Below are 27,599 nucleotides of genomic sequence, written 5' to 3'. Positions count from 1 at the left end.
CTTAATGTTTAGTTGCCTTCAAAGCTGGTGGCTGCTGGGCAGTTGCAGTTGAGAAGACTCTATGCCACTAAGCATTTTGTGGCCAGCCTGTGCTGTACAAGAGTCTCTCTTCTAAATATTAGATGTTTTCAGATGTGTGTATGTCTAGACTACACGGGTACATTATGCATATGTAACAGTATGCATTGGGATGTGCATTTGTGTGTGTATATTTGCACACTATTCATGTGTAGCTAATGTATTCTATCTGAATTTATACTGCACTCATCAGTGTAGCATCTGCACATGTGTATATTCTGTGTGACGTGCAGGTGTGCATGAAGTACCTGTGTTTGTCACACAATGACGTGTGTCTGTGAATAAGTGCATGCGTATCAGTGTGTGTTGTCCCTGCGTGTCGATCACCCTGCATGTGTGTGTTGTGCATTTGTGTATGTCAAGTGTCTGTGATGCCTTGCACATGGGTACTCTGTGTGTGGGAATGGGCACGTACCGTTCTGCCTGGGTCATGCCTATGTATTTGTGTACTAGATGGGGGGTGTCACTCCACAATGCATGTGTGTTACACACGTGTAGCGTGTGTCCTGTCCCCCTGCCCGTGTGCCTAGCGCGGCTCCCGCTCCCACAAGCAGGAAGGTGCCGGGGGCGAGGACTTCCCCGTGGCGGGGCTCGGGCGAGCTGTGAGCGGGCGCGCGGGGCGGGGCAGCCGCCGGTGGGAGGGGAGCTGTGGCCCCGGCAGTACCGCAGCGGAGCTGTCAGCTCTGCCCAGAGCGCGCCGAGCCTCGCACTGTGCGCACTGCCGGGGCGGGCGCTGCTGCGCCCTGTGCACGGCGGGTCTCGGCTCCACACCCCGTCCCGGGCAGAGATGGGACTTGCCTGCGGGCTGTGAAGGAGACCGTCCCCCGCCGCCGAGCGGCCAGCGAGTGAGTGAACGCGGGCAGCTCCCCGCCACCGCCCGGCCGGGGCAAGGGGGGCGAGCCCGGGGGCCGGAGGGGAGCTGGGGCGGGGAGCGAGGGAATCGGGGGCGAGCCCTGGGGCGGCCGAGCATTGGAACTGGGGCGGGAGAAGCGGGCGAGCCCGGGGGCGGGGGAACCGGGCGAGCCCTGGGGAAGGGGGCGAGCCTCGGAAGTGGGGGGCGAGCGAAGCGGCGAGCCCTGGGGCAGGGGAACCCGGCGAGCCCTGGGGCAGGGGACGAGGGAAGCGGGCGAGCCCTGGAAGTGGGGGGCGAGCGAACCGGGCGAGCCCGGGGCGGGGTAGCGGAGGGGCGAGCGCTGAGGGAAGGAGGGAGCCGGAGGGCCGGCGCACGGACTCGGGGAGGAGGGGACAGACGGGGGCTGAGCAGCGAGGCGTGTGGGGCAGCCCGAGGGACAGAGCAGCCCCTGCATGGTGGCGCATTCCCCATCCCAGCCCTCGCGGCTGGGCTCCTGGTTGGTTGGTTGGGTGGAGGGTTAAGAATATTTCAATCCTATTTGCAAAGGAAACACCCCCCTCCGGACCCCCCGCGCGCTGCTGCAGCTCATTTCGCCGGGAGCTGCCGCTAATACCCAGCTGCTGTCCGTGCTGGGCTTTCGAGCCCCCGCCGCCTTTGGCTGGGTCACACGTTGCCCGCGTGGGGCGGCGGGGGGGGGAGACATGCTGGTGGAAGGCAAATCTGCTCCGGCTGCCCAGCTCCAGTGCTCCCGCTCCTCACAGGAACGTGGGGCTCCATAGGGGCGTCTCGTCCCCGGGATTCCGCTTCCCGGCGTGGGCAGGGGCGGCCGCTGTTCTGTGCGGAACAGGGGACACAACGGAGCTACCCTGGGGCTGGAGCAAGGGAGGGCAAGAGCCTTGCTGGTGGGTTGCGGGAGCTGAGCCTTGGTAATGGGGCGGGGCGGGGGGGGGGGAGAGAACCACGATCCAGTGTCCTGCTGCAAGCGAGGGGCCCCAATGCACCTGAGTGGGGAGAACAGCTGGATTTGTAGGTGGGTTAAGGGAGCCCGACAGTATTTCTGGAGGGAATCTGGCTCGCTCTCTACCCATGGGTGCTGGAACAGTGTCTATAGTGGGGGTGCAAAGAGCCACTGAACCAAACTGCAGACCCTGTACATGATGGAAAACACCCCGCTACCCCTAGTTCAAGCATGGCTAGAGCCATAGGAGCTGAAGGGCCCAGGGACACAGGCTCGCTGGTGCTTGGTACAGGGGAGCCTTTGCGGGTACGCTCAGGCTCCCCTTGGTTGGAGATGCCTGAACCTCAGGAAGAGGTTGCTCACTGTGTGTTGATTTAGCATTTACACAGGAAGATATTTCAGAAGCAAGGGACTCACCCCACCCGCAGCCCTGCCAATTGATGGCTGGCCTGCAGCCCAGGTAGACCCTAAACACTCCTGATTGTAGGAGACAAACGTGGCAGAACTGCAGCCCCTGCTTTCCTCTTCTGCAGCTCCAGCGGAATTAGCCTGGTGGCTGACAGCAGGCTGGAGATAGGACTACGAGGGGGATTAGGCTGGATATAGGACAGGGAGGGGGGCTGTGTGCAGCTCTGGGGGAGGCGGGGAAGGAGGCTGGGGCCTGAACTAGGGGGAAATAGTGCAAGAATCTGGCACACTTGGGGTTGGGGGACAAAGAAAAAGAGGCTGGATCTAGGACAGAAAAAGCAGGTGGCTGCAGACAGGATTAAGGGGAAACTGGGGAGCAGGCAGCTGCCTATAAGGCTAGGAGGACTGAGCTGCTTGGCTCCTCTTTAGGGCTCCATTCCCCTTGTGACCCAAGCACTTTGGATGCCACACCAGAGCCAGAAAATCTTCCCGCTGCTCTGTGGCTTGCCTCCCGCTGGCAGCTGGAGGATAATCTTGTAAGGGACCTGGGTTGAAAGGCAAAAAGCTCTTTGTTGGGCCATCCCCATCACTGCCTTTGTTGGGGCGCCTCAGTAGTATTTGTTTGGACTGTGGGAGCCCTGCTCAATTGGTGCAGCTAATTGTATGTGAGCGGGTACCTTGTGCATATTACAGTCTAGGGCAGTGGCTCTCAACTTTTCCAGACCACCATACTTCCTTCAGGAGGAAGATTTGTCTTGTGTACTCCCCTCTCCTCCCCCCCCCCAATATTTCACCTCACTTCAAAAATTACTTGCTTACAACATCAGACATAAAAACAAATGTCATAGCAAATTACTGAAAAATTGCTGACTGTCTCATTTTGACTATATTATAAAATAAATTAACTGGAATATAAATATTGCACTTACATTTCAGTGTATAGCGCAGTGTAAACAACTCACAGTCTGTATGAAATGTTAGTTTGTACTGGCTTTACTAGTGCTTTTTATGTAGCCTGTTGTAAAACTAAGCAACTATCTAGATGAATTGATGTACCGCCTGGAAGACCTCTGCCTACCCGCACAAGTACACATACCCTGGTTGAGAACCACTGGCCTAGGGCAGGGGTTGGGTGATTTTTGTGTCCATTTAACAGAAAAGTCTCTGACTAAATGTCATGCCCTGAAGCAGCCAAATAGGGACAGGGACTTAGTACTTCTTTGAACCCTTTGTTTACACCTGATCTAATGTTTATCCCAAAGATAACAGGATTTCTTATGTCAAAGCACTTAGACTGTAAACCATTTCTGCAGTTTCTATTCCTGCATGCATGGTATTTTACATGCAAGTTGGCTGTGATGTACTGTATTTGCATGTTGAGGGATTCTCCCCACTACATCAGATGAAATTGCAATTAATCTTTTTGTAACAGAGTGGAGAGAGAGAGAGAGAGAGAGAGAGACAGACACCGACCATGATTGAAGTTCTTACATTAATAGGGACATTCTTAGAAGTAAAAGCCAGCAAGAGAAGTGATCAAGTGCATAATCACTTTAATGCAAAACTCAATGCTCCTTAGGCCTTATAATTGCACATATCTAGACACAGATGATGTGAAGAATATGACTAAAAGGAATTCAGAATATCTAGAATATTAGAATGAATTTCAGTTATATTCAGCACTGCAAAAGTATTTTTAAGATACAGCAAGTTATTCTATATATCCCATTTGTGAATGGAGTCACAAATTCTATAGCAGCTAAGGTGCTGAGCTCTAAAGAGCATTGTTATTATGCAGAGTAACACTAAATCACGGTCTCATTTTTGCATATAACGCAGAATCTCATTATTAATTATTATTCTGGAAATACATCTCTTCAACAGTCTGATGAAGCTGCACCGTTATCAGTCCTGAAGCTTATTGCTGAGATCTGATAAAAGGACTGGGTACAAATCCTATGTTATGATTTATTTCTAACTCATAAGCATCTTTACACAATGCTTCATGGTGGTGGAAGCATTTTCTTTGTAGCAAGTATCCATGACTAAAACTAATACTGAGGAAATCAACCCATGTGTCATAGGGCACACTCACCGCTTGCAGGACCTCCTGCTGGCCATTCTGGGGATTAGCTCTGCCCGCTCATGCTCTCCCTCTGGTGATGACCTCTCAGTCTGCAGCCCTGCTCACTCCCAGATCTGCAGCCCTGCTCACTCCCAGATCTGCAGTGTCCCCTTCGTGGCTTGGTCCTCCAGCCAGGTCACTAAAGTCCTCCCCTTCCAGAGAAATCACAATCCTTCCAGACCAGCTGGCTAGCTGGCATCTTCAACATCCTGCACAACTTCCCAGTGGCTGGTAGAAAAAACCCCTCTCTATACTATAACAAGTAGGCACTGTTCCTGTGCAGTCCTATCCCTTGGTGCTGTTTCCTTGGGCTTTCTACATCCCTGGTTCCTACCCTCTCTGGGATTGCCAGCCTCAGATTCCCTCCACTCAGGGAGTCACTGCAGTCTACTTCCCTACATACTCCTGTCCCCAGCCCCTTAACACACCTCCCTCTTCCTAAGGAGTGACTGGCCTATTGCAGCAGTAGCCTTTCCCTACAATAGCCACTTTCTGTGGGCTGCTACCTGGCTGGATATAGGCCCTGCCTGTTCCTGAACAGGTGAGCCTGTTCCTCTAGTTAAGGCTTTCTTCTCCACCTCCACTCAACTAGGTTAATTGGCCCATTTGGCTTCCATTAACCCCTTCCACTCCTGTGTGGGGTGGACACCTCATCACACCATGTAAGATAGAACAGGATTGGTAGCTGTACCACTAATGCTTTTATATAGGACTCTTCTTCCTTTTCAAATTTGGAGAAGTGGATGTTTTTACAAGGGTATCCTCACATGTAAAATGCATTGATTTTTAGAAGTTTAAACATTTTAATAACGGTACATTATATAACCATTTAATGTAGCTGAAAAACTTTAAAACTTGCATCAACATTTCTCAACCTGAATATTTTTTAAAAGTGCAGAGGATCGTGGTATCTTTATGTGAGCTAGAGTGGCCAGATGTAAATCTGCACAGCTCCACTGACTTCAGCTGAGCATCAGCTAAGGATCTGGCTCAGCTACTTTAGCTGTAGAAGGTCAGCCTGACAGAAGCATTATTGTAAGATTCTTAAATGTGGCAAATTTTGGAAGATAGCTTTAAGCCCTTCAGTCTCCTTTTAGTTGTTTGTAATTGTGCTTTGTAATTGCTGGAGTGGCTTGATGTCCACCATTCCTCCTGTGAATCATATACTGAGGCCAGACTCTACTCCCAGTTAAAAACAATAAGAGTTAGTTTGGATGTGGGCTCGTGTAACTGAGATCAAAATTTGAGCCTGTATTTCTGGATATTCAAGCCACTCTGATTTTGTTTGTGTTGGGTTGCAGTTACACTCTTGGAGAGGTATTGTAAATATATTTATTGAAGAGTCTAAAATATAGTGTACATATATCTTTTTCAGGTGCCCAGGGTTCCATGCTGGGTTAGACTGATGGCATGAAATTTAATTTTGGGGAAGGGTCTGTTAAAAATAATTCTACAATAGGTTTGCTTCTGTGCTATAACTGCCCCATTCAGAACTATTTTTTCTCAGGCTACTCTAACTGTGTTGGATACTCTGACATTGCCTGTGTCTATAGTGGATGTATTTTTGAAATCTCCCAATGTTGCATAATTACTGATGTCGTTCATTCAGTGGTAGCAATGGCGGGAGCACTAATGTAGATAGTGCCCTATTTATTTTATTTTATTTTTTTAACCTTGGGCTCCTATAACCCTGCTCAGAACAGGTCTACACTGGTGGTAGTGCAAGAGTGGAAAATTTCCCTCCAAAAGTCCAATGTAGACAAGGCCTCTGAGTCTGCCCTCTACTCCATGGTTGTAACACAGGTTGGTTTGGTTTATCCAGTGTGGACATGGTTTTTGCTCCTTCCAAAACAACCCTCTTGCCAAAAACACGTTTTAGACTTCCTATATGGACCCATCTGAACTACAAAAGAAAACAGGCTAGGACTCTGCCATGTCCCTATGCTATAACATGAATTTTTCTTGTCTGGCAGAACTCTGTAACAGTGTCAAGGACAACATTTTAGCTGAGGTTTTAGGCTGATTATGAAATGCAGTTAAGGCCCATTCTACACTCTAAGTTGTAACCAAGTTAGGGGCCAATTATGTTGTAAACAGGTTAAATCAGGGGTTCTCAAACGAGGGATCAGGACCCCTCAGAGGGTCGTGAGGTTATTACAGCGAGCTGTCAGCCTCCACCTCAAACCCCACTTTGCCTCCAGCATTTATAATGGTGTTAAATATATACAGTGTTTTTAATTTATAAGGGGGAGGTCGCACTCAATGGCTTGCTGTGTGAAAGGTGTCACCAGTATACAAGTGTGAGAACCACTAGGTTAAATTGCATGATTGTGCTTACAGGGTAGACAAATCCTTTGGCTATAGGCATGTTTGGGAGTGCTTTTAGACACTGTTACAAGACCCAGTGTGGACAGGACCTCTGATAGGACTCAAATACCATACGCTAATGCACAACTACAAAATGGAGACTAACTAGTTAGGCAGTAATACTGCTGAAATGGATCTGGAGGTTAGAGTGGATCACAAATTGAACATGAGCCAACAATGTGATGCATTTGCAAAACAGGCTAATATTCTGGGGTGTATTAACAAACGGTATATGTAAGACACAGGAGATAACTGTCCCATTCTACTTGGCATTGGTGAGGCATCAGCTGGAGTATTGTGCCCATTTTTAGGTGCTACACTTTAGGAAAGATGTGAACTAATTGGAAAGACTCCAGAGGAGAGCAACAAAAATGATAAAATGTTTAGAAAACCTGACCTATGAGGAAAACTTCCAAAAACTGGGCATGTTTAGTCTTGAGAAAAGAAGACTAAATGGCGGACATGATAAGTCTTCAAATATGTTAAGGACTGTTACAAAGAGGACGGTGATCAATTGTTCTCCATATCTACTGAAGACAGGACAAGAAATAAACAACTTAATCTGCAGCGAGGGAGCTTTAGGTTAGCTATTAGGAAATGCTTTCTAACTAGAAGGATAGCTAAAGCCTGCAAGTAGGCTTCCAAAAGAGGTTGTGGAATCAGTCATTGGAGGCTTTTGAGAACCTGTTAGATCAGGGGTCTCAAACATGCAGCCCGTGGGCTGCATGCGGCCCACCAGGTTATTTTCTGCAGCCCTTGAGCTCCTCACGGCCTCCCCGCCTTCCCCCAGTGTTTACCTAAAGCGGCTCCAGCCCGACATGCACCGGGGGCAGGGTAGGCTCCCTGGCTGCCTGCCCTGCCCCCGCGCCGCTCCGGGAAGCGGACAGAACCTGGGGGAGGAGAGGCGCAGGGCTGTGTGCTGACATTGCTTCAGGCACTACCCCCAGCAGCTCCCATTGGCCGCGGTTCCCTGTTCCTGGCCAATGGGAGATGCTGAGGGTGGTGCCTGAAGCAACAGCAACAGACCCCGCTGTGCCTCTCCTGACCCCCTGCCCTGAACCCCCTGCCGCACCCCAATCCCCTGCCCTGGCCCCTTGCCACACCCCTCGTGCACCCCACACCCCAACTCCCTGCCCTGAGCCCCCACCACACCCCACACCCCTCCTGCACCCTCTGGGGGTAGGGAGGGGGCAGAGTTGGGGTGGGGATTTCAGGGAAGGAGTTGGAATGGGGGCAGGGAAGGGGTGGGAAGAGGCAGGGCCTCATGGAAGGGGTGGAGTGGAGGCGGGGCTGAGGGCAGCAGGGGGTGTCAGTAATGCAGCCCTTGGGCCAATATACTAGTCCTCATGTGGCCTTTGTGGTCATTTGAGTTTGAGACCCCTGAGTTAGACAAACATCTGTTAAGAATGATGTTAGGAGTACTTGGTCCTGGCTCAGCTCAGGGGGTGGACTAGATGACCTCTCCAGATCCCTTCTAGCCCTACATTTCTATGATGCTAAAATACTGAAACTTGACATGAAAAAAACTCCCAGGAGCAATCCCAAACTTTTCCCTAGTTGCTGTTGTAAATATTATGGAGCTTTCTAAAGAGAAGAAATAAATATCTCCAAATTAGAACACAGCTCGCCCAAAAGTCACTACTTGAAAAACTCCCAGTAGAGTTTGATGAGACTGGCTTTTTCTGAGTTTGATTTTGCTGGAGACTTCCCTCTCCAAAGAAACCTACCCCTTCCTATATGGGAGATAAGAATATCCAAATAGGAACAGGAAATAAATGATGGGCTGACAATATGACTGATTACCCATGGAGCACAATCTCCATGGAAACAGACTGTCCTAGAATAGCTCAATCACATGAGGATTACATGACATGAATAAAGTAGCCAGAACTGGAAAATATCTCAGAATTGGAGATACTTGTATTTAATTCATTATTCTCAGGTCTTTGGAGAGCAACTAATCAACAAAGCTAGAATTGAAACCAATTTAGTATATGTGTATTCTAATTTGGATGCATTGGGATAATGCAAATTTAAAGTGATCTTAATTTAAAGGGCAGTTTATCATATTTTTTCCAAACCCAGCAGACTTCAACGTAGAGTTTAATCTGAACAATGATCCACATGATCCACTGCTTGAATTTAGTTCCTGTGGTTCCCAATATTGCACTGAATCCTTTAAAAGTGGATTTGCTCACTTTGTTGTAAATGGGAGTTGAGGATGCTCAGCACTTCTTAGAATCGGGCCCTTTAAGAATTGTGTGTCTCAAAACATGTTAACCAAGTGACTATGACTTTTGGCTTCTGGCAAAGTTAATTACAGTAGTATGTTTTCTGTGTTTTACTGTCTATTCATTATTCCACATGAATCTTTAATTACACCCTGGATTGTATTAATGTCTCCTCACCTGTAGATATGGAAGCCTCTGATTTGCTATTGATCTATTTTCAAATCCTGATTGGTAACCCTGCCTTTGATACTTATGCCTGCTGAATTTAAACTTGTAATTAAGTGGTTTTTAGTTCTATTTTTCAACCGAGTATAGTGAACCCCAAAATGTGTTTCTTTCTCACTCTTGTACCACCAAGGACATGATCATTAACAGAGCCGTAACAAGGAATTTTTGTGCCCGAGGCAGGGGCCAGCAGGTCCCTGAGTCCCTCTCAGAGAGAAGGACCCACTGCCGAATTGCCGCCGAAGAATGAATGAAGCGGTGGCAGGAATTCAGTGGCAGGTCCTTCCTTCCCAGAGGGACTCGGGGACCCGTCGCCGAATTGCTGTCGAAGAAGCGGTGGCGGTAGAGCTGCCACCGAAGTGCTGCTGATCGCAGTAGAGCTGCACCCCTCAGCTTTGTGCGCCCAAGGCAAGTGCCTCATTCACCTTACCCTTGTTACAGCTCTGATCATTAAACACACATACATTCTAGACTGTGATTCAAGACTACTCAGCAACCTAGAGTGGTCAGTGTGCTATCACAATTGTTCAGGGACTGAGCCTACATCTCAAATGGAGTTGTATCTGGCCTACATTTGTTAGTGCCAGCTATTCTCCTTCCAACATGGCTTGCTTCTAGAAGCATGGTTTGAGACTGAACTGAATTCTTAAGACTAACAGGGTACACTGACACTAATGGATTATAGGCATGAAATACCCCACAGTCCCTGCCCCTGTATTTCATTCGCTGCAGTATGAGTTTAGTAGTGTTCTTTGCCGGGTGCGTTTGGATATTTAGAAAAGCCCAACCAGATGCCTGATCCAGCAAACTTACTCTTGTGAGTAGTGCTTACTCGGGTGAATAGTCCCATTGAAGTCAATGAGACTTTATTGTACGGACTGCTCATATGTGTAAGGGATTGTAAGACTGTAATTCAGAATAGGTCCCCTTTTGATTAATTCAGTTTTTATACTCCAGTGAATGTATCAGTGTAACAACTGTTCAATTTAAAAGTAAACCTAGTTTATTGGAGACTAAATTCCTCTTGGTAAGGACTTGACTGGTCAAGTGAATGGGATAGGGGACTCAAACATTATAAAAAACAAACTTTGTATCAATCAATTAAAAAAAAACAAACAACAGTTTGGCTGAAAAATAATCATTAGCCCTGGTCGTGTTTCAATACATCATTACTCAAGTTAAGCCCATTTGTATGATAACAGCAGTTTAGGAACATATCACAGAATGATGGAGGTAACCTGTTAGTCCAATGAGCATGTTAAGATAGTTGTACACTTTGTTTTGTTTGTCCAAACCATATTATTTAATTGTAACCAGATTACTGTTTCAAATTAATTTTTTACATTAAGTATTTATTTATAGTACAGATGAATAGAAAAGGCATTGTGCTTCTGTATTAGTATATTTACTCTCCTGGTACATCAAATAGAAAATGTTGTTATTCAAAATCTTTGTCCATTTTAGGTCTCTGATAAGATCATTGTTAATGACTCAGGGTAGTGGAAGAACAACATTAGTTTTTAAAACTGCTTGATATGTCCACGCTTACTGCTTTGATCATTACAGTAGCATAATATAAACTGAGAAATCACAGCTCTTACCTTTAGTAATCACACGCTGTTGTAGTCTGATAATATAAATAGTTATTGCAGTAGTAGAATTAAAAAAAATATAACTTTGATCATTATGTTCAATTTGATAACATTTTATAGTTACATTAGTCCTTTTCCAAGTCATGTCAACTTATTTTCAGGTCTTCAACTAGGTGTATTTCTGATCTGCAAAGTATCTGTACAAATTTGCCAGTTTGGGACTGTTTGCCTGATTCTTAGGAAATCTATCTTTATCAATAGCTTATTTTTTCCCTTGATGTACATGTTCAATATGCCACATGGTGATATGCTGGTGCACAAGTAATGCAATAGCTTACATTTATGTAGTGCTTTTATACCAAAGGATCTCAAAATACTATGGGCTTATCCTTCAAATGCTTGGTCATGTGAATAGCCCATATCACATTAATAATGCCACTGAAATCAACAGGGCTATTCCTGTGAGGTAATCAGGCTTCATATATGATCCATATTGGACACATTTTAACCAGCCATTGATGTACAGCCATCACTGGGATGGAATACATGTTTTAAGTGACATATAAAGACTTTTAAAAAACAATTATTTTGCTTTAAGAAGGCATGAAAATGAAGACCACTGTTTCTCTAAAACTGCAGGGAGAATTTAGGGAGGCAACATGTAACTAAAGGGAATTAGAAACTATGGGTTTTACTGGTGCATTTGCGTGTAATATGACTGGATATGTTGTCTTCCTAGAGAATTTAAAGTTGTTTACTTTGAGGATGCAGAGACCACAATGTTCCATTTTTGTTGTTTCTCTTGTTGGGTGGCTTGATATTTGCTAAGGACAATGACTCATTCTTTGTTCAGTTGATTAATAATGTTGCATGTGTGCAATGTACTTCTGCCACAGCTAACTTTTGTAGTTAAGCATTCCCTGCAGTAAATGCAGAAGATCTCAGGATGGGAAGGAATATTGTGTGAGGAGATAGAAACTGAGCAGAATGAAATTTTAACCCAACACGGACAAACATGAAAAAAAAGTATTTTGTTTTAAATGCAAACTTAATGTTCCTTGTATAAACAGTAACGATAGAGCAAATGACTGGATCTGATTTTACCTTAGACCCCCTCTGAAATGGGGGTAATTCCATGGACGGTAATGGTCTTACACAGGTGTAAAATCAGTGGTCTGATTCTGGTATCACTTATATTGATATTGAAATCAGGCCCTGTGTTTATTTAAACAGGCAGTGTAATTTATACACATTTCATTCTCATCTTCTCTATTACATTTGATTACTAAATAAACACAGGTACTTTATCATTCATTGCTTCATTAATAATTTGTTTCAGCAATAATAAAGGTTGTATTTGAGGTTGAATCCAAGTCCTGCATTTGGAAATGTCTTCACATTATGTAAAAGCAAAAAGGGAATCATTTTAAATTCTGAATCCAACAGGACAATAGCTTTTATGGCTTAGGGAAGTAGTTGAAGCTGAAAATCCAGTGCAAATAAAAGTAAACATGTTCCTTGACATGAACAATTGGAACAAACTACTTCCCATGGTGTGCAAGCTATGCTTCCAGTTAAAATGAGATCTCGAAAAGGTACTGTATAGTGAATAATGTTTTCTAAGGAAAAGCTTAAGCACAGTCAGCTTAAAACAAACAATTATTTTGTCACTTTATCTTATTGTCTCAGACAGAAAAATGAAAACCCACCCAGCCATTGTTTTCCTCCTCCTCTTCGTCATCAGTTATGGCTCTTCTGAAAACTCAAGTACGTCCAGAGGGTGTGGACTGGATCTTCTCCCCCAGTATATTTATCTGTGTGACCTGGATGCTATTTGGGGAATAGTAGTGGAGGCGGTTGCTGGAGCAGGAGTGCTGACGACATTGCTGTTGATGCTGATTTTGCTAGTGAGGTTGCCATTCATCAAGGACAAAGAGAAGAAGAGCTCATTGGGAATGCATTTCCTCTTTCTCTTTGGGACACTAGGACTGTTTGGGCTGACTTTTGCATTCATCATACAGGAAGATGAAACCGTATGTTCCACTCGAAGGTTTCTGTGGGGCGTTATCTTTGCGTTGTGCTTCTCCTGTTTGCTAGCTCAAGCCTGGAGATTACGTAGACTAGTTCGACATGGTAAAAGTCCATCTGGCTGGCATCTAGCTGGCATGGCAATCTGTCTTATGCTGGTCCAGGTCATTATTGCAACAGAGTGGCTAATACTGACAGTTGTGAGAGATAAGAAGCTGGCCTGCAATTATGAGCCAATGGATTTTGTTATGGCTTTGATTTATATTATGTTCTTGATGATGGTTACCATGGGAGTCTCTCTGTTCACCCTGTGTGGAAAGTTTAAGAAGTGGAAGAAAAATGGAGGATGCCTCATTATAACGATTTTTTTCTCGATTCTGATTTGGGTAGCTTGGATAACTATGTATCTGTTTGGCAATACTGAACTGAGGAAAAAAGACAAATGGAATGACCCCACTCTTGCCATTGCACTGGTGTCCAGTGGTTGGGTGTTCATTATTTTTCACGCTATCCCAGAAGTTCATTGCACCATTCTTCCATCACAGCAAGAAAACACACCCAATTATTTTGATACTTCACAACCAAGAATGCGTGAAACTGCTTTTGAGGAAGATATACAACTTCCTCGGAGCTACATGGAAAATAAAGCCTTTTCAATGGATGAACATAATGCAGGTAAGATTTAAAGGACCCATACTGTCTAATAGTAAGAAAGAGAAGAAAATGTATACATTTGCTCAGAGATATTTGTTCTAGTGTATTTGGTTTGTGACAGAGCTCGTTCAAAATGCCAATTTTTCCCCCCACAGAGTTTGTTTTTTTCAAAATTTCCCATGAAACAAATATTTTTGAGGTGTTTCAAAAACTGTAAACAGAAAAATTCCAGAAGTGTGTGGGTAGTTTTTTTATTTGTTATTTGAATGGTGGGCTTTGTTTGAAATAAATTTTTAGTTTTCAAGGAAGATTCAAATGAAAGGCAAATATTCCATTTTCATTTGGAAAGAAAAAGGCCACTTTCTGCTGAAAAAAATTTCAGTAGAAAATTTGTAATTAGCTCTAATTGTAAAGATTAAGCTACAAGTAAAATATTTTCCTAATAATACGACCTGAAGTTCACAAGAGGAAATTGGATTTATTCATGCTTCTTGCTCACTCAGCCTGATTTTTTTCTCATTTATACCAGTGTAAATAAGTAGTAACTCTATTGAGATCAAAAAACTTTCTTTGCTTGTGTCAAAAACACTTGATTAGCAAGGGCTGAGTGCATGGCATGCTCAGCATTCTTGGGCCACAAAATAACTGATCATATATTAAATGTATACCTTCTTTCACAGAAATGGGTCCCAAAGCTCTTTTCTGATACTATATAAATACTGTGCCTGGTGCTTTACAAACAAGTATAAAGACAAAGGATGAAAAGCAACTGAATGGATGCTCTACAAACTGTACTCACAATGTTTGAAGGAGTTGCTTTGTTTGTCACAAAGTGCAACTGGGGTGAAATAGGGCAACTGTGTAATGGTGTACACCACCACTAATGCAACATTTTAGGTGACAGGAAATGAAGAACAACAGATCCAATTGAAATCACAGTGCAATTGGCCTTAAATGACTATTCAAGGGGCCAGCAAAAGTTGGTTGCCTAGCAGAGACAATCAATAGCTAAAACCCAAACAACATTCTAGTGGAAAGGACACAGGGATACTTATGTGGCTGCTTATGGCAGAAAGCTGCCTGATGGAGGTCCTTAGCGCAGTTTTCGTTCTAGCTGGGTAAGAAGTGGGTTGTATATTTTTAAGGAACCAGCAAGCAGACAGTGTCATCACTGTTCTTAGGTTTCCTTATAGTTAAAGCCACTAAGCATTTTGGACCTGATTTCCCCCCCCCCAACACACACCCACCCACACACACACCCACCCACCCCCCTACCTCCCTCATTTTATACTGGGATAACTAGAATTACTTCAGTGGAGTTATTAGAGACTAATGTAGACATAAAAACACAGAATTGGGCTGTTTTAAATAGAGAGATGATGATATTACTGTATTATGATTCTCTAAACAAAAGCCCACTGTTGTAATGATTGTACTCATCCTGTACTCAAACTCATCCAAGTTTCCCAGACAATTTTAGGTTTTTAATCTACAGCTTACCTATTGTTTTTGAAGTTTCTCCTCTGTTGTGTTAAAGACATACAGACCAAATGATTAGACAAATGCACAAAACAAGCTGTAAATGTTATAGTAATTTAGGAATTACTTGCAGTGATAGGTGTTTAAAAAAATTCAGCCAGCAACATGCAATTTAATTTGACATTTTCCTGTTAAGATTTATTTGCAAATAGATATATGAATTACACCTCTACCCCGATATAACACGAATTCGGATATAACAGTAAAACAGTGCTCCCGGGAGGGGGCGAGGCTGCGCGCTCCGGTGCATCAAAGCAAGTTCAATATAACGTGGTTTCACCTATAACGCAGTAAGATTTTTTGGCTCCCGAGGACAGTGTTATATCAGGGTAGAAGTGTATATATAGGCAGTAAAATAGATACGTAATACCTTAGGGCTAGTCTACACTTACGAGCCGGGTCGACGCGGTGAGTTCGACTTCTCGGAGTTCGAACTATCGCGTCTAATCTGGACGCGATAGTTCGAACTCCGGAAGCACCGCGGTCGACTCCGGTACTCCACCACTGCAAAAGGCGGTGGCGGAGTCGACCTTGGAGCCGCGGAGTTCGATTCCGCGGCGTCTGGACGGGTGAGTAGTTTGAACTAGGGTACTTCGAATTCAGCTACGCTATTCACGTAGCTGAATTTGCGTACCCTAGTTCGACCCCGCTTCTTAGTGTGGACCAGACCTTAATTTCAAATGGTACACTGTAATCATCTGAAACTATTTCTTAACCCATAGTAAATGCCAGTGTAACCATTTATGCTAAACATTGAGAGGAGGCCAATTTATATATTAAAAAAGATGTATTACTGATCGTGAGAGGGACATGTTTAAAGGGATGTCTTAAATATTGACCTGTGAGTAACATAATAATACGTAGTATTTAAATAGCGCTTTTCATCCATCCTTTTTAAAGTGCTTTCCAGAGGAGGTAAGTATCATTAAAAACTAAATTTCACATGTGTGTGTTTGCAGGGTCAGGGCCTAAAATTATGTGTAATAAACTATTGTATGGTAAAAGATCAATATTGATCTTAATCTCTGTGCACAACTCCTGCTGATAGGAGTAGCAATAGTAGGGTGACCAGAAGCAAGTGTGAAAAATCAGGACGGGTGTGTGTGGGGGTGTGTGTGTAATAGGAACCTATATAAGAGACCCAAAAAACAGGACTGTCCCTATAAAACTGGGACAGCTGGTCACCCTAAGCAGTAGACTGAGGGCAGTGCACAGCCCTATGAATTATGATCAATTTTAAGTCTTGCTGTACACATGTAGTGAAATTCTAGCTCCAGCGAAGTCAATGGCAAAACTCCCATTGACTTCACTGGGGCCAGGATCATAAATTACCCATTGACTCTAGAATTGTAACCTGATTTAAATGTAAGAGAGAAATTCTAGTTCATGAGTGGCTGAAACAGGCATGTTTTGATCTACAACCTCATACCTATCAATAATAATGATGAAGTGTAGAACAACTGTGATGACACAGTTTGCATATACAAATGAAGGCATATTGTCTGGCTGCAGCTGAGTTCAGTGAAGCCTGTTGTTCATCTCTGAACTAATCAGATAGCATATACAAATCTCTGCTGCCTGACTGGCTCAGAGGTAAATATCCACACCTCTTAACTTCATCTCTCATTTAACATGTAAATATTAAAAGAAGAAAAATGATGCATTAAAATTCATGACTGTCATAATGGAGAGACTACCAGATATTTCTGATATAAACAGCATTTTATCTTTTGCTTCAAGAAGTCTTCATGATCAACCTATTCAAAAGCAATATTCGTGTAATATTTCTAGTTTCTCAAAGTAACTATAGGAGATATTTGGAAAATCATTATGCACTAGGCACTCTGCAATAATGCTCAGGGGGTTGTGTTTACTGTCTCAAAGAATATTTTGCATGTCTTTTTTTTCTGAATATGAAAAGATGCAGAAATGTTGTTTTACTTTACCCCTTAGTGCGTGCAGACTGAAGGATACCTGATGGGAGAAATTAATGAAAAAACACATCAGCAGTTAGAATTTAGCTCCCAGTTATTTCTTCTTTTCCTGTTTCTTTAATTTAAAAGTAAACTCAAAGATGCAACCCAAAATGTATAAATATAATGACAGAGGCAGAGTAAAATAGAGGGACGAAATCATGACTTTAAGTCAATGGCAAAAGTACCTTTGACTTCAGTGGAATCCAGATTTCACCCTAGATCTCTCTTGTAATTTTTAAAAATATGTATTCTGACACATGAAAAGAAGGGTTTGATTTGTTTGCATGAGAATAAAACTGTCTCTTGTTCTAAACACAGCTTTAAGAACGGCAGGATTTCGCAATGGCAGCTTGGGAAGCCGACCTAGTGCTCCCTTTAGAAGCAATGTTTATCAGCCAACTGAGATGGCAGTTGTGCTCAATGGTGGGACTGTAAGTATAAAATGGTGATAATGTACGAGTCTTGGGTATGTAGTGGGGAATGTGCAACTGCTACTTATTGAATGAACTTAGTTTAGACTGCTTGTTCGTATGAAAGAAAACACTATCAATCAGGGCCGCCCAGAGGATTCCGGGGGCCCAGGGTCTTCGGCGGCGGGGGGCCCTTCCGTTCCGGGATCCGCCGCCAAAGTGCCCCGAAGACCCGCGGCGGGAGCCCCCCGCTGCCGAATTACCGCCGAAGCGGGACCCGCCGCCGAAGCGCAGCCCGGTCTTCGGCGGTAATTCGGTGGCGGGGGGGGGGGGGGGGGCCCCGCCGCGGGCCTTCGGGGCACTTCGGCGGCGGGTCCCGGAACAGAAGGGGCCCCCCGCCACCGAAGACCGGGCGGCGCGGCGGCGGGTCCCGCTTCCCCCCCCCCCCGCCCCGGCCCCGGCCTCAGCCTCTTACCTGAGCGCGTCTCCGCCGGGGCCTGAGCTCCGTCCCGCTCAGAGCCGCGTGGTGAGGGGGCGGGGCTGTGAGCTCCACGCTGAGCGGAGGCAGCTGCCCCGCCCTCTCCCCACGCCGCTCTGAGCGGGGCGGGGCTCAGGCCCCGTTGGAGCTCCCAGCCTCGCCCCCTCACCACGCGGCTCGGATCGGGGCGGGGCTCAGGGGCTCGGCTGGAGACTCAGCGCTTGATGCGCTGAGGCTCCAGGAGAGGGGCGGAGGCGGGAGCCTCCGCTCTTCTCTTGGGGGCCCCTGCGGAGCCCGGGGCCTGGGGCAAATTGCCCCCTTTGCCCTCCCCTCTGGGCGGCCCTGCTATCAATGAAATCTCTAGCAGCAAGTATGCATGTCATGCTTCCATTCCCCTCTTGAGATTATTCAGTTAAAAAAATTTTGGACTTCTTTACTTGGCCATTCAGTTTAGATTGAATGAACCAAGTTTTCTGCTGACCATCCATATCCAGTACCTCCTTTGGACGAATGTAACGAATGACAGTTAATAACAGTCTGATTTCTGCACCATTCTGCAAGTTACACTTTTGGTTACAGTCCAGTGTATTCTTTGGCATAAGAATCTTTGCTGCAGATAGCGGATATCACATTTTCACTTTCCTTGTAAAAATCTATATTTTTCACTACATGGTGAACACCAATTGAGGTGTACTACCCTTAGAAAGAAATATATAAAAGAGGGGCATGTAAAATATCTTTATGCTAATGTGAATTAATTTTCCTCTCAAACAATGGTTTGGCATACTATTATTTGATATACTGTTATTCAAGAAGCAGCAAAGAGTCCTGTGGCACCTTATAGACTAAGGTGCCACAGGACTCTTTGCTGCTTCTACAGAACCAGACTAACACGGCTACCCCTCTGATACCTGTTATTCAAGGTCATTGCAAGAATGGCTTAGAGATCTGATGCCAAACAGCCTCTTTAAATTTCATTCCGATTGTGTGTATAATTTGCACTTGAGGAATTGCATATAGCTCTCTCCTTTCATTAAGAAAAGGAGAATTTTCATTCCCATATTTTCATGCATACCTACATGCTTCTTAAAAATTTACTCATGGGCTGGTTTACACTCATGTAAATTGGGTTTTCATTATTTTAAATCATGAGCTGATTCCATAACTCAACCTGCACATTAAAAAAAAACGCACAAGGAAGCTGATCTGACTGAAGGTTTTTTTGTTAAGTAAGTAGAGTTTGGATTTATTATAGGGAACAAGAATGATTAGACCTCAGGATTTTCCTTTCCTGGGTAGTACTTTGAATGATACATCATTCAAAAGTGATGTAAATAAACTTATTCCTTGCTCTCAGAATAACTTACAGGGCCCATAATGAGCACCATACTTTTGGGTGCCTGCATTAATCCATCCCAATATTCCCTTATACCAGAATAAGCAGCTCAGGGAAGAGGCAGCTTAAGGATAAAGGGTTAGGGAGATTTTCTGGGGGTAGGCACAAAGCTTGTTCCTGGAGAAGAATTGCACATACAGTAGTTAAAGATGATTCCCTTAGACAGTAAAGAAAAATAGACTAATACATCTCTACCTCGATATAACGCTGTCCTCGGGGGCCAAAAAATCTTACTATGTTATAGATGAAACCATGTTATATCAAACTTGCTTTGATCCACCAAAGTGTGCAGCCCTGCCCCGCCAGAGCACTGCTTGACCATGTTATATCCGAATTCGTGTTATATCGGGTCGTGTTATAGCGAGATAGAGGTGTATATACATATTCATCCCTTTTTCTTATGGTGAGGTTCATGTATTACACAAACTGAAGATAAGCTTTGCTGTACCTTTTGTTGTAGAGCTGATAATGCTATTAGTACTAGACATGTAATGTAGCATATGTTAACGCTGATTTCTGAATAGTCTGGAACTCTTAGTTACGGGTTTATTATCCTTATTTCCAGATACCAACTGCTCCGCCAAGTTACACTGGAAGACACCTCTGGTGAAAGGCTATAGGTTCTAGAGATAATCTTTATTACAAATGTTATTCCCTGGCAGTGTGTCTTTCTAAGGGAGGAATCAATAATACCACAGCAAAGCAGCCCGACATCCAGGAGCTTTGGAATCCTTGAGAGGATTTTATGTAAATGTGAATACTGTTAAACTGATGAGCTAATCACAAAAACAAAACTCTGCAAAATTCAAGATTTAAAATAGAAATAGGCACACTTTGAAATGGAAGAGAGGACACTGAGCATTCTTAAGTGTGAGATATAACCTGTCTAACTAATGTGCGAGGCAAGCCTGATTTTGGTTGGTTTCCAGCTGTTTGCAAAAAAAAAAAAAAAACCCTCTCCCACCCCAACTCTCCCTTACCAACTTAATCCATGCTGCCATAAGAGATTGACACTACAGTGTGAAAGTATGCAGGGTTTCTTTCTACTTTTTTTTTTTCCTCTCTTCATTTCAAGTGTCGTGAAGTGTCTTGGTTGCTCCATTATCCATCTCTATGTGAATGTCATCTAGGGTCAAGCATCATCAGTCTCTGGCAACTAAATTACCAGTTCTCAACAATGAGACGTGATCCACTTAAGGGGGAAATAAGTATCCGATTTGGTTGTGGTGAAAGGAATGACTGTGTATGCTTCATGCAACTGTGTCAAGCAACATTTGTGAAGAGTGAAGGTAGAGGCAGATTACCTCAGCAATGTAGAATCAGACACTGCAGTTCAAGATGCCCTGTTGATACAGTCTCACTCCAGAGTACAAACAAAGAACCACATGTTCTCAAACCCTTGAGAATTTTTTTTACGCATGTACACTTGGGGGCACTAAGTCAAATTATGGAGGGACAAGCTTCAGCAAAGGCTCTTAGCTGAGGAGAGAATGTGGCTTGGGGTTGCCAAAAGGAGTCCCATAGGATGATGGATTAAAGGAAACCTACTGTATTACACAGAACTTAGTTTGTGTTCTGATGCCTGAGCCTGTAAGGTGCCAAGCAATAACTTCAAGGGGATGGGAAGGTATTCATCACCTTCCAGGAGGAGCTTGGTAACTTGTGGGATTGGACCCTCTCTTCCTACTGTTGGAACTGGTGCTGAAACCCCTGCTCATGGGAGTAGCCCTATTGACTGCAATTGTTTGTGCATCTTAATGTATTTGTGTCTTTTAATGCATAGCTAGTAGTCTCTCCACTCTGGAGGTTCAGGGTTTTGTGTGTTTTGGAGTTGGGATAAGGTAGACTCTTTACCAAGGCTTATCTAAGCTATGTAACAAGTTCTTACTGCCCATTATTCTTGCCATGGTTTTCGTTACTTTAAAGCGAATCATTCCTTTATTATTTAGCATTTAATACATATCAAACATTGAAAGCATCATTGTATCCTCATTATTTGGTCAACATTACTCCTAGCTTTCCTAGATACTAAAAGCAATTGTTTTTACATGAGGGTGTGGGTTATGTATAAGGGTAAAATTTTGCATATGTTGTAATAAATATATATATATTCTATTTTCAAATGAAAAATAAAATATACAAAGAAAACTGAATAGCTCAGTAGCTTCACAGAAGGACACTATTTGCTGCATACTGCAAAAAGAAAAATAAGCTGTTTTATTTTTTTTAAAAGGCTCCCTGTTTCTTCATGTACCTCATTTCTACAGTAAACAGACCTAATCCTGTAGTCTTATACTCACATGAGTAGGCCCCATTAACATCAATAGGTCTACTCACAGGTGTAAGGGCTGCAGGATCAGGCCCTAAGCATTACACACAAGATATATTTTGCCATTCTTGCCATGATCACCTTATAGGGTTTTATTTCTAACAGCCCTTCTGGTTCAGGAACCATACTTTTCTGTCATGCATGATTAAAGGAACATGTTAGATCCATGTCCGATGTTCCCAGTAGAGGCAAAAGTGGAAGCATGTGCTTGCTTTTAAGGAAAAAAAATGGTTTTAGTCTCTTGTCTAGGTAACTAGATTGTCTAAGAAATTGAGTAGACTAGAGGTGGATATTGCATGCTATCCAGTAATCTAGAAGTACCTCTAGCTGTTAAAGTCATGATCAGATAAAATGATATTTTTGATAATTAACGGTTACTATCCCAGAAACTGCATAATTTGGAGTAATATAAAACCTAGTGGTGATGTGTGTCTGCAAAAGTTTCATTTTAAATCTTCAGTTTAAAAAAAATGTTAAATTATCTGAAAAGGTCTTTATTGTAAAAATGTATAAGATGACCATGGCATAAATGGGAGGGCAGCTTTCTTTTAAAAGATTTATCATGCTACAGCTGAGAAGTATACATTCAGTACTATACACTTTTTATAAACCTTGGATAAATTCTTTCCAGGATAGTTATTTTGTAAACATTTGCGTGGTGTTCAGTTTTCTAGATGGGACTGGATTAACAAAGTAAGGGCCTAGTCTTGCGCCGTAGGAAGTCAGTAGGAGTTTGAGGCCCTAAGCGCAGACCATGCCAGATCCTGCAAACCTTTGCTCACGTAATTAGTCTACGGTTGCCAACCCTCCAGGATTGGCCTGGAGTCTCCCGGAATCAACATCACTCTCCAGGTGAATATTGAAAGCAATCCAGGAGATTTTAAAAGGATATTTTAAGAACATGACATTACATGTTGGGGGGGGGGGGGGGGGGGAAGGAAATCTCCCGGAATAGCTTCAGTCAGAGTTGGCAACCTTAAATTAGGCTTTGTCTACACTACCAAGTTTTGTCGACAAAACAAATCGCCAAAGAGTGTTCACACTTGCTCCCTCTGTTGACAGATCATGTCCACATTGTGGGCACCATCATCAACAGCGTGAGCAATGCACTGTGGGTATGTATCCCACAGTGCAGTGTTGTGGAAAGGTGGAGCTGATTGCTGCACATCATGGGAGGATTCCCTCTGAGTTCTCCCTCAGCGGCTGGTAGTGGCATCATGAGTAGCTCTGTGAGCTCTCCATGCTGAGGAATGTCAAAGCAGTGCAGCAGTCTCTCCTCTTCCCCTCCCTGCAACAGTGACTGCCTGCCCCTGTGTTCCTAGTGCAGGGCAGAACAGGCGTATTCCAATGATTTGCTCTTTGTTCCCCATAGGGAGCAGCACACTTCCCACAACTTTGAAAGTGAAGAGGCGCATGCTTGCAGGGCAGCAGAGATCAAAACAATGAGCAGAGCGATCAGGGCAGGCATTGTGGGATACTGGCGGACAGCAGTTCTGCCGACAAAACAAACGGCAGTTTCTACACTGGCTCTTTGTTGACAATAAAGGGAGGGGAAAAGAAAAACCTCTCTCGTAGGGGTGGAAGCTTTTTGTCACCGAAACCGGGAGTATTTCCCCAAAAAAAGGTTGCATTGCAGTGTGTACGCTCTCTCTGTTTTGTTGCCCAAATGCAGTTTTTGGCAACAAAACTTGGTAGTGTAGACAAAGCCTCAGTTCCATTGAATGGTCATGTGAGTTAGGACTGTTCACTTTAGTAATAGAATGCAGGATTGGGTCTGCAATTTGGAGTGGCGGAGGTGTGTTAACTGATTAGAAGAAGTTTATTCATTTTCCAATTCACACAACTAGAATAAACAACTTATTTTTGCCATTTGATAGTCTAATGCCAAATAATGTGTGACTGAAGGCACCTTTGTGTTAATTTATTTTTATTAATGTAAACAAGTTGTTTACTTCTGCCTTTTAGAATGTAGAGCATCTGTGATCAAAGTACTACACAACTGTAAACAAATCTTTCAGGATTATTATAAATTAGCTTTTATACTATAAAAGCTACTATGTTGTCCCTTTTAAAATTAATAATGGTTATTTCCTTCTGGCCTCTTACTGATACAGAAAAATGAAATCCTAAAACATTTTAAAACTTTGTTACAGAAAACATTTCTGTAGGAAATGGCTTCTATTCAATGGCTAGAAAGCAGTTCACAGCCATACATTAAGAGGCAGTCCCACCTGGGGTGGAAGTTGAAGGTGCTTACCACCTCCCAAGAGAAGTATAGCACCTTATAGGATGGAGCCCTAAGTGCACACCGTTGTTTCTATAAATAAGGTAGATGTCAACTGTTGCAGAGCTAGCTAGTTTGTATTTAGTATCAGACAGGTATCATGGTTGGCTATGTTTGAGTTTGATGCCTTGGGTCTAACCAAAGGCTGTGCAAGAGGGAGCACTGTAACTTTTATAATTAAACAATTGGACTATTCTACCAGCTTACAAGATTACCCAGCAGGTGCTTTTTATTAATTGAGGAGAGCTAATGCTCATTTTTGATAGATTATATATTTATTAAATGTATTAATGTGTGTTTTATAACGTACCTTTTTTCCCGCTGGTTGTTGCATACTGATATCTTAAGTACACCTCTGAAGGATTTTCAAGACAATCAATGTGTACCATAATGACTGTATATAAGTATACAAAATTAAAAAAGTTGTAAAGCATGGGCAAATGTTTTATTTTCAAAATGCTGTTCTTAACAAAAAATAAAGGCATTACTATTTACTTACAAGGTTTGTGGTAACTTGTAGTTATAGTTTACCTTAATCTTTAAATACCCCACAGCCTACTGATAGTAGAGGCAGAATTAGCCTGTGGAGTATCCCACCAAGTTGGTGACATTAGGTGAAATGGTACCAATAGTAGTTTTGACTATACATCTTATCAGGCACCATTTAAGTCAATGAGATTTGTGTCAGACTTAAATTTGTCAACTCTGTAAATAGCTTTTCTAAATGTGACATTCAGTCTGGTGCAAAAGGCCCACCGATGACATATCCACTAGGGGAACAAAATAGATAGTGGGGCAAACTGTGAGGCCCTTACTCAGGGCCTGCATGCCCATTGCTTTGCACCTTCTGTAGTTATCTATGCAAAAATGGGTCTAAACTGCTACCATTTTGCTCTAATCATGTATCCTACTCTCTTGGCACAGCCACATGACAACACAAGGCCCTCAGACTGTTTTTAAGGAGAGTTGAGCAACCATAGCTCTCGCTGACTTCAGCTGGAGTTGTGGATGCACAGCACATCTGACAGTTTGGGCCCTTGGGGTAGATTCTTAGCTGGTGTAAATTATTATAGCTCCACTGAAGCCAAGGGAGATATGCCCATTTACAGCAGCTGAGAATCTGCCCTTTCATTTTACACCCAGGTCTTGTATGGGCAGAACCGCTGTTTAATTCAATGGGAGTTTTCTATCTAGCTGGAAACTTTTGTCTGAGTGTTTAGGACTGGGCATGAAGCCTTTGGCCAAACTCAGCTCTTGTTATAAGTGGGCACAATTCCGCTGATTTCATAGTGTTCACTTACACCAGGGCTGAATTTTTGCCCATGCTGTGCTGAATGACTGCAGAACCAGGTCCTTACGTGGCCCATCATGATGTACAACACTTCACGTATTAAAGCAAGCATGTAACTCTAGGAGAATTTCCAAATCAGATAACCATAAAAAACTCAGTCCAGGAGCTCCGTATTTTGAGGTGTTGGTGAAAGAAACAAAATCTAAACTCCAGAACGATCTGGTGTAGGTTCTTCTGAGTCTAATTTGCTTCCCACTGCAACCATATAAAAACAAAAATATTAAAATGTTTAACTTTCTTCAACACACACAGGAACAGAAGTCATTTCTACATTTCTGTTGTAAGCACACTGCCTGCATCATAAATGAGTAACCAAACAATCATTATTTGTAGAAATGCATAGCATCTTTTTCCCTGAAAAAAATCTGTCCTCAGATCCTGGTAAAAAATCCACACTGACATTCATGGGCATTGTCCCTATGACTGGGACAGTTACATAGAGACAAGGCAGAATTTTTTCTTCTAATTAGAAGTCATCAGGATTGTTCACTGGAGAGTCAAATAAGTGAAAGCAGGTGAGGATATGTCTACACTGCAGTTAAAATAAAAACCTGTGGCTGGCCAGTGCCAGCTGGCTGAAGCTCGCAAGGCTTGGGCTAAGGGGCTGTTTAACTGTGGCATAGACATTTGGGCTCAGGTTGTAGCCTGGTCTCTAGGATCCTGCGAGGTGGGTGGGTCCCAAAGCAAAAACGTCTAAATTAAACAGCCCCTTAGCCTGAACCCCGTGAGCCCAATTCAGCTGGTACGGGTCAGACGCAGGCTTTTCTTTGCAGTGTAGATATACTCTTGAGTTTCTTGACTTTGAAGAATTTTTAAATAAAAGCTAATGACAGATCAAGTCTTCCTGCTCACCAAATTTATCTGTTGTTTTCAATCACTAAGGACAACAGCAAGGTCAATAAAAAATAGTTTCCTCTGTGTCACAGTGCAAACAAGAATGTGATCCATGTGATATAGAATGGTCTGCCAAGTCGGAAGGGGGGGGGGGGGCGGAAAATCAGGCAAACAACGAGCACAGGGTTGCTTGCTGGAGTAAACAATACTAAATGAACAATCCCTTCCCCTCTTACCCCCCCCCACATGTAATATTAAAAAGCTCCACCCTCTAATGAAAGCTCCTTTTCAAAGCTCTAAGCACTATAATGCAGATTATTGTAATAAGTTTCTCTTGAGACAAGCAATCAGCCAAGTTCTGTGATATCCAATGTCTATATTGTGCTTGCCTACACTTCAGAAGGGGGCTGCAGAGTTCAGCTCTTCCAGCCAGAGGACAATTATGTTGGGAAGCCTGTATGCAGGAAAGGAAAGGTAATGGTCTAGTATAGACTAACTACTCCAGTGAGAGGTGCAAATAAAAAAACCCTCTTACATATACAGATAGGTCTGGGCACAATGGGTCCATGTTCTAATTCTAAGTTTCCCCAGCCTGGAAGATCTCAGCTTGTGGGCAAACATACCAGAAAACTTTTGGAGGGTGAGGAAACTCAGCACTTAGCAGCATTAAACTCAAAAATAAGTTTTCTAAGAAACCCAAATATGGCTGCAATGGCAAGGTACACCACAGGCCCCACAGTGGAAAAGACAGTGTTGGTACACGTGCAATGCCTGGTTGGTACAAGACCTTCTTTTGATAGCATCCACCAAGACAACTGATGTAAGTAGAAAAATTAAACTGGTTAAAAATGTATTCCAAGTTACTATGATGAGTGTAACAGTTTTGCACCATGTATGGAATATTCACTAATGGACATTTAATATTCCCAGAATACTATGAGGTTACTCTTTACAAGTGTTTCCTAAGCCTCAGAACCTTACACATACTGTTCAACATTAAAGTGAAACAGGCTGGGTAAACAGGTATTTTAGAGGTGCCCAGTTCAGTGCCATGGTGTTCTATCACAGACCATGCTGTTTAGGCATGACATTTTCAAAGCTCATCACACTGAAACACAGAGCATAGGTTGTCAGCCTGAATTTGGATTTCAAAGAGTTATTTCAATAGCTTTAGACATTCTCTTGCTTCTAAGATGGGCAAAAAAGGAAACTTTCCTTGGGTTTCAGATGTATGGGAAGATTGGGAAAAATCCCTTTTGTTAAGCCTCTTCACTGGAAACAATTTGGAAAACTATATTTCAGACAGCTAGTCCTCAAACTGCACTAACAGTTAATACTTTGAAAATAGTAAGCCAGCTCCTCGGCTGGTGTAAATCACCATAGAGTTCTTGTAGAGTAAGTGGAGTGGAGCAACAACGATTTACACTAGCTGAGGATCCAGCCCATTGTTCCTAGACAACCATGATATTTAAAGGAAATACAT

The 27,599-nt window shown here is 43.4% G+C and overlaps 2 protein-coding genes and 1 long non-coding RNA gene across 5 annotated transcripts in view; 1 reads left to right on the top strand and 2 right to left on the bottom strand.

Annotated features, from left to right (window-relative positions):
• The window catches only part of LOC123343914, a 152,997-nt gene extending 148,495 nt beyond the window's left edge, over window positions 1-4,502 (bottom strand). The window contains exon 1 of the long non-coding RNA XR_006572402.1: window positions 4,393-4,502. This is a non-coding gene — a long non-coding RNA (uncharacterized LOC123343914). The remainder of the gene's footprint in view (window positions 1-4,392) is intronic.
• Window positions 836-22,591, top strand: GPRC5B (G protein-coupled receptor class C group 5 member B). The gene is made up of 4 exons (XM_044979461.1): window positions 836-923; window positions 12,527-13,540; window positions 17,353-17,465; window positions 19,884-22,591. The coding sequence occupies exons 2-4, from the start codon at window positions 12,535-12,537 to the stop codon at window positions 19,926-19,928; spliced, it is 1,164 nt and encodes a 387-aa protein (XP_044835396.1). The 5' UTR covers window positions 836-923; window positions 12,527-12,534; the 3' UTR covers window positions 19,929-22,591.
• The window catches only part of IQCK (IQ motif containing K), a 103,355-nt gene continuing 88,790 nt past the window's right edge, over window positions 13,035-27,599 (bottom strand). For 2 of the 3 annotated variants that reach the window (XM_044979465.1, XR_006572400.1), the window contains one exon: window positions 23,715-25,477. In XM_044979465.1, the coding sequence (XP_044835400.1) occupies window positions 25,425-25,477 (53 nt within the window). In that variant the 3' untranslated portion in view covers window positions 23,715-25,424. Of the gene's footprint in view, window positions 13,174-23,714; window positions 25,478-27,599 lie in introns of those variants that run through there. The other variant, XM_044979467.1, reaches the window with a different exon arrangement.

The sequence above is a fragment of the Mauremys mutica genome, chromosome 11 (assembly GCF_020497125.1).
Source record: "Mauremys mutica isolate MM-2020 ecotype Southern chromosome 11, ASM2049712v1, whole genome shotgun sequence".
In the NCBI taxonomy this organism is placed as follows: Eukaryota; Metazoa; Chordata; order Testudines; family Geoemydidae; genus Mauremys; species Mauremys mutica.
This window is presented reverse-complemented; position numbering and strand designations above follow the sequence as displayed.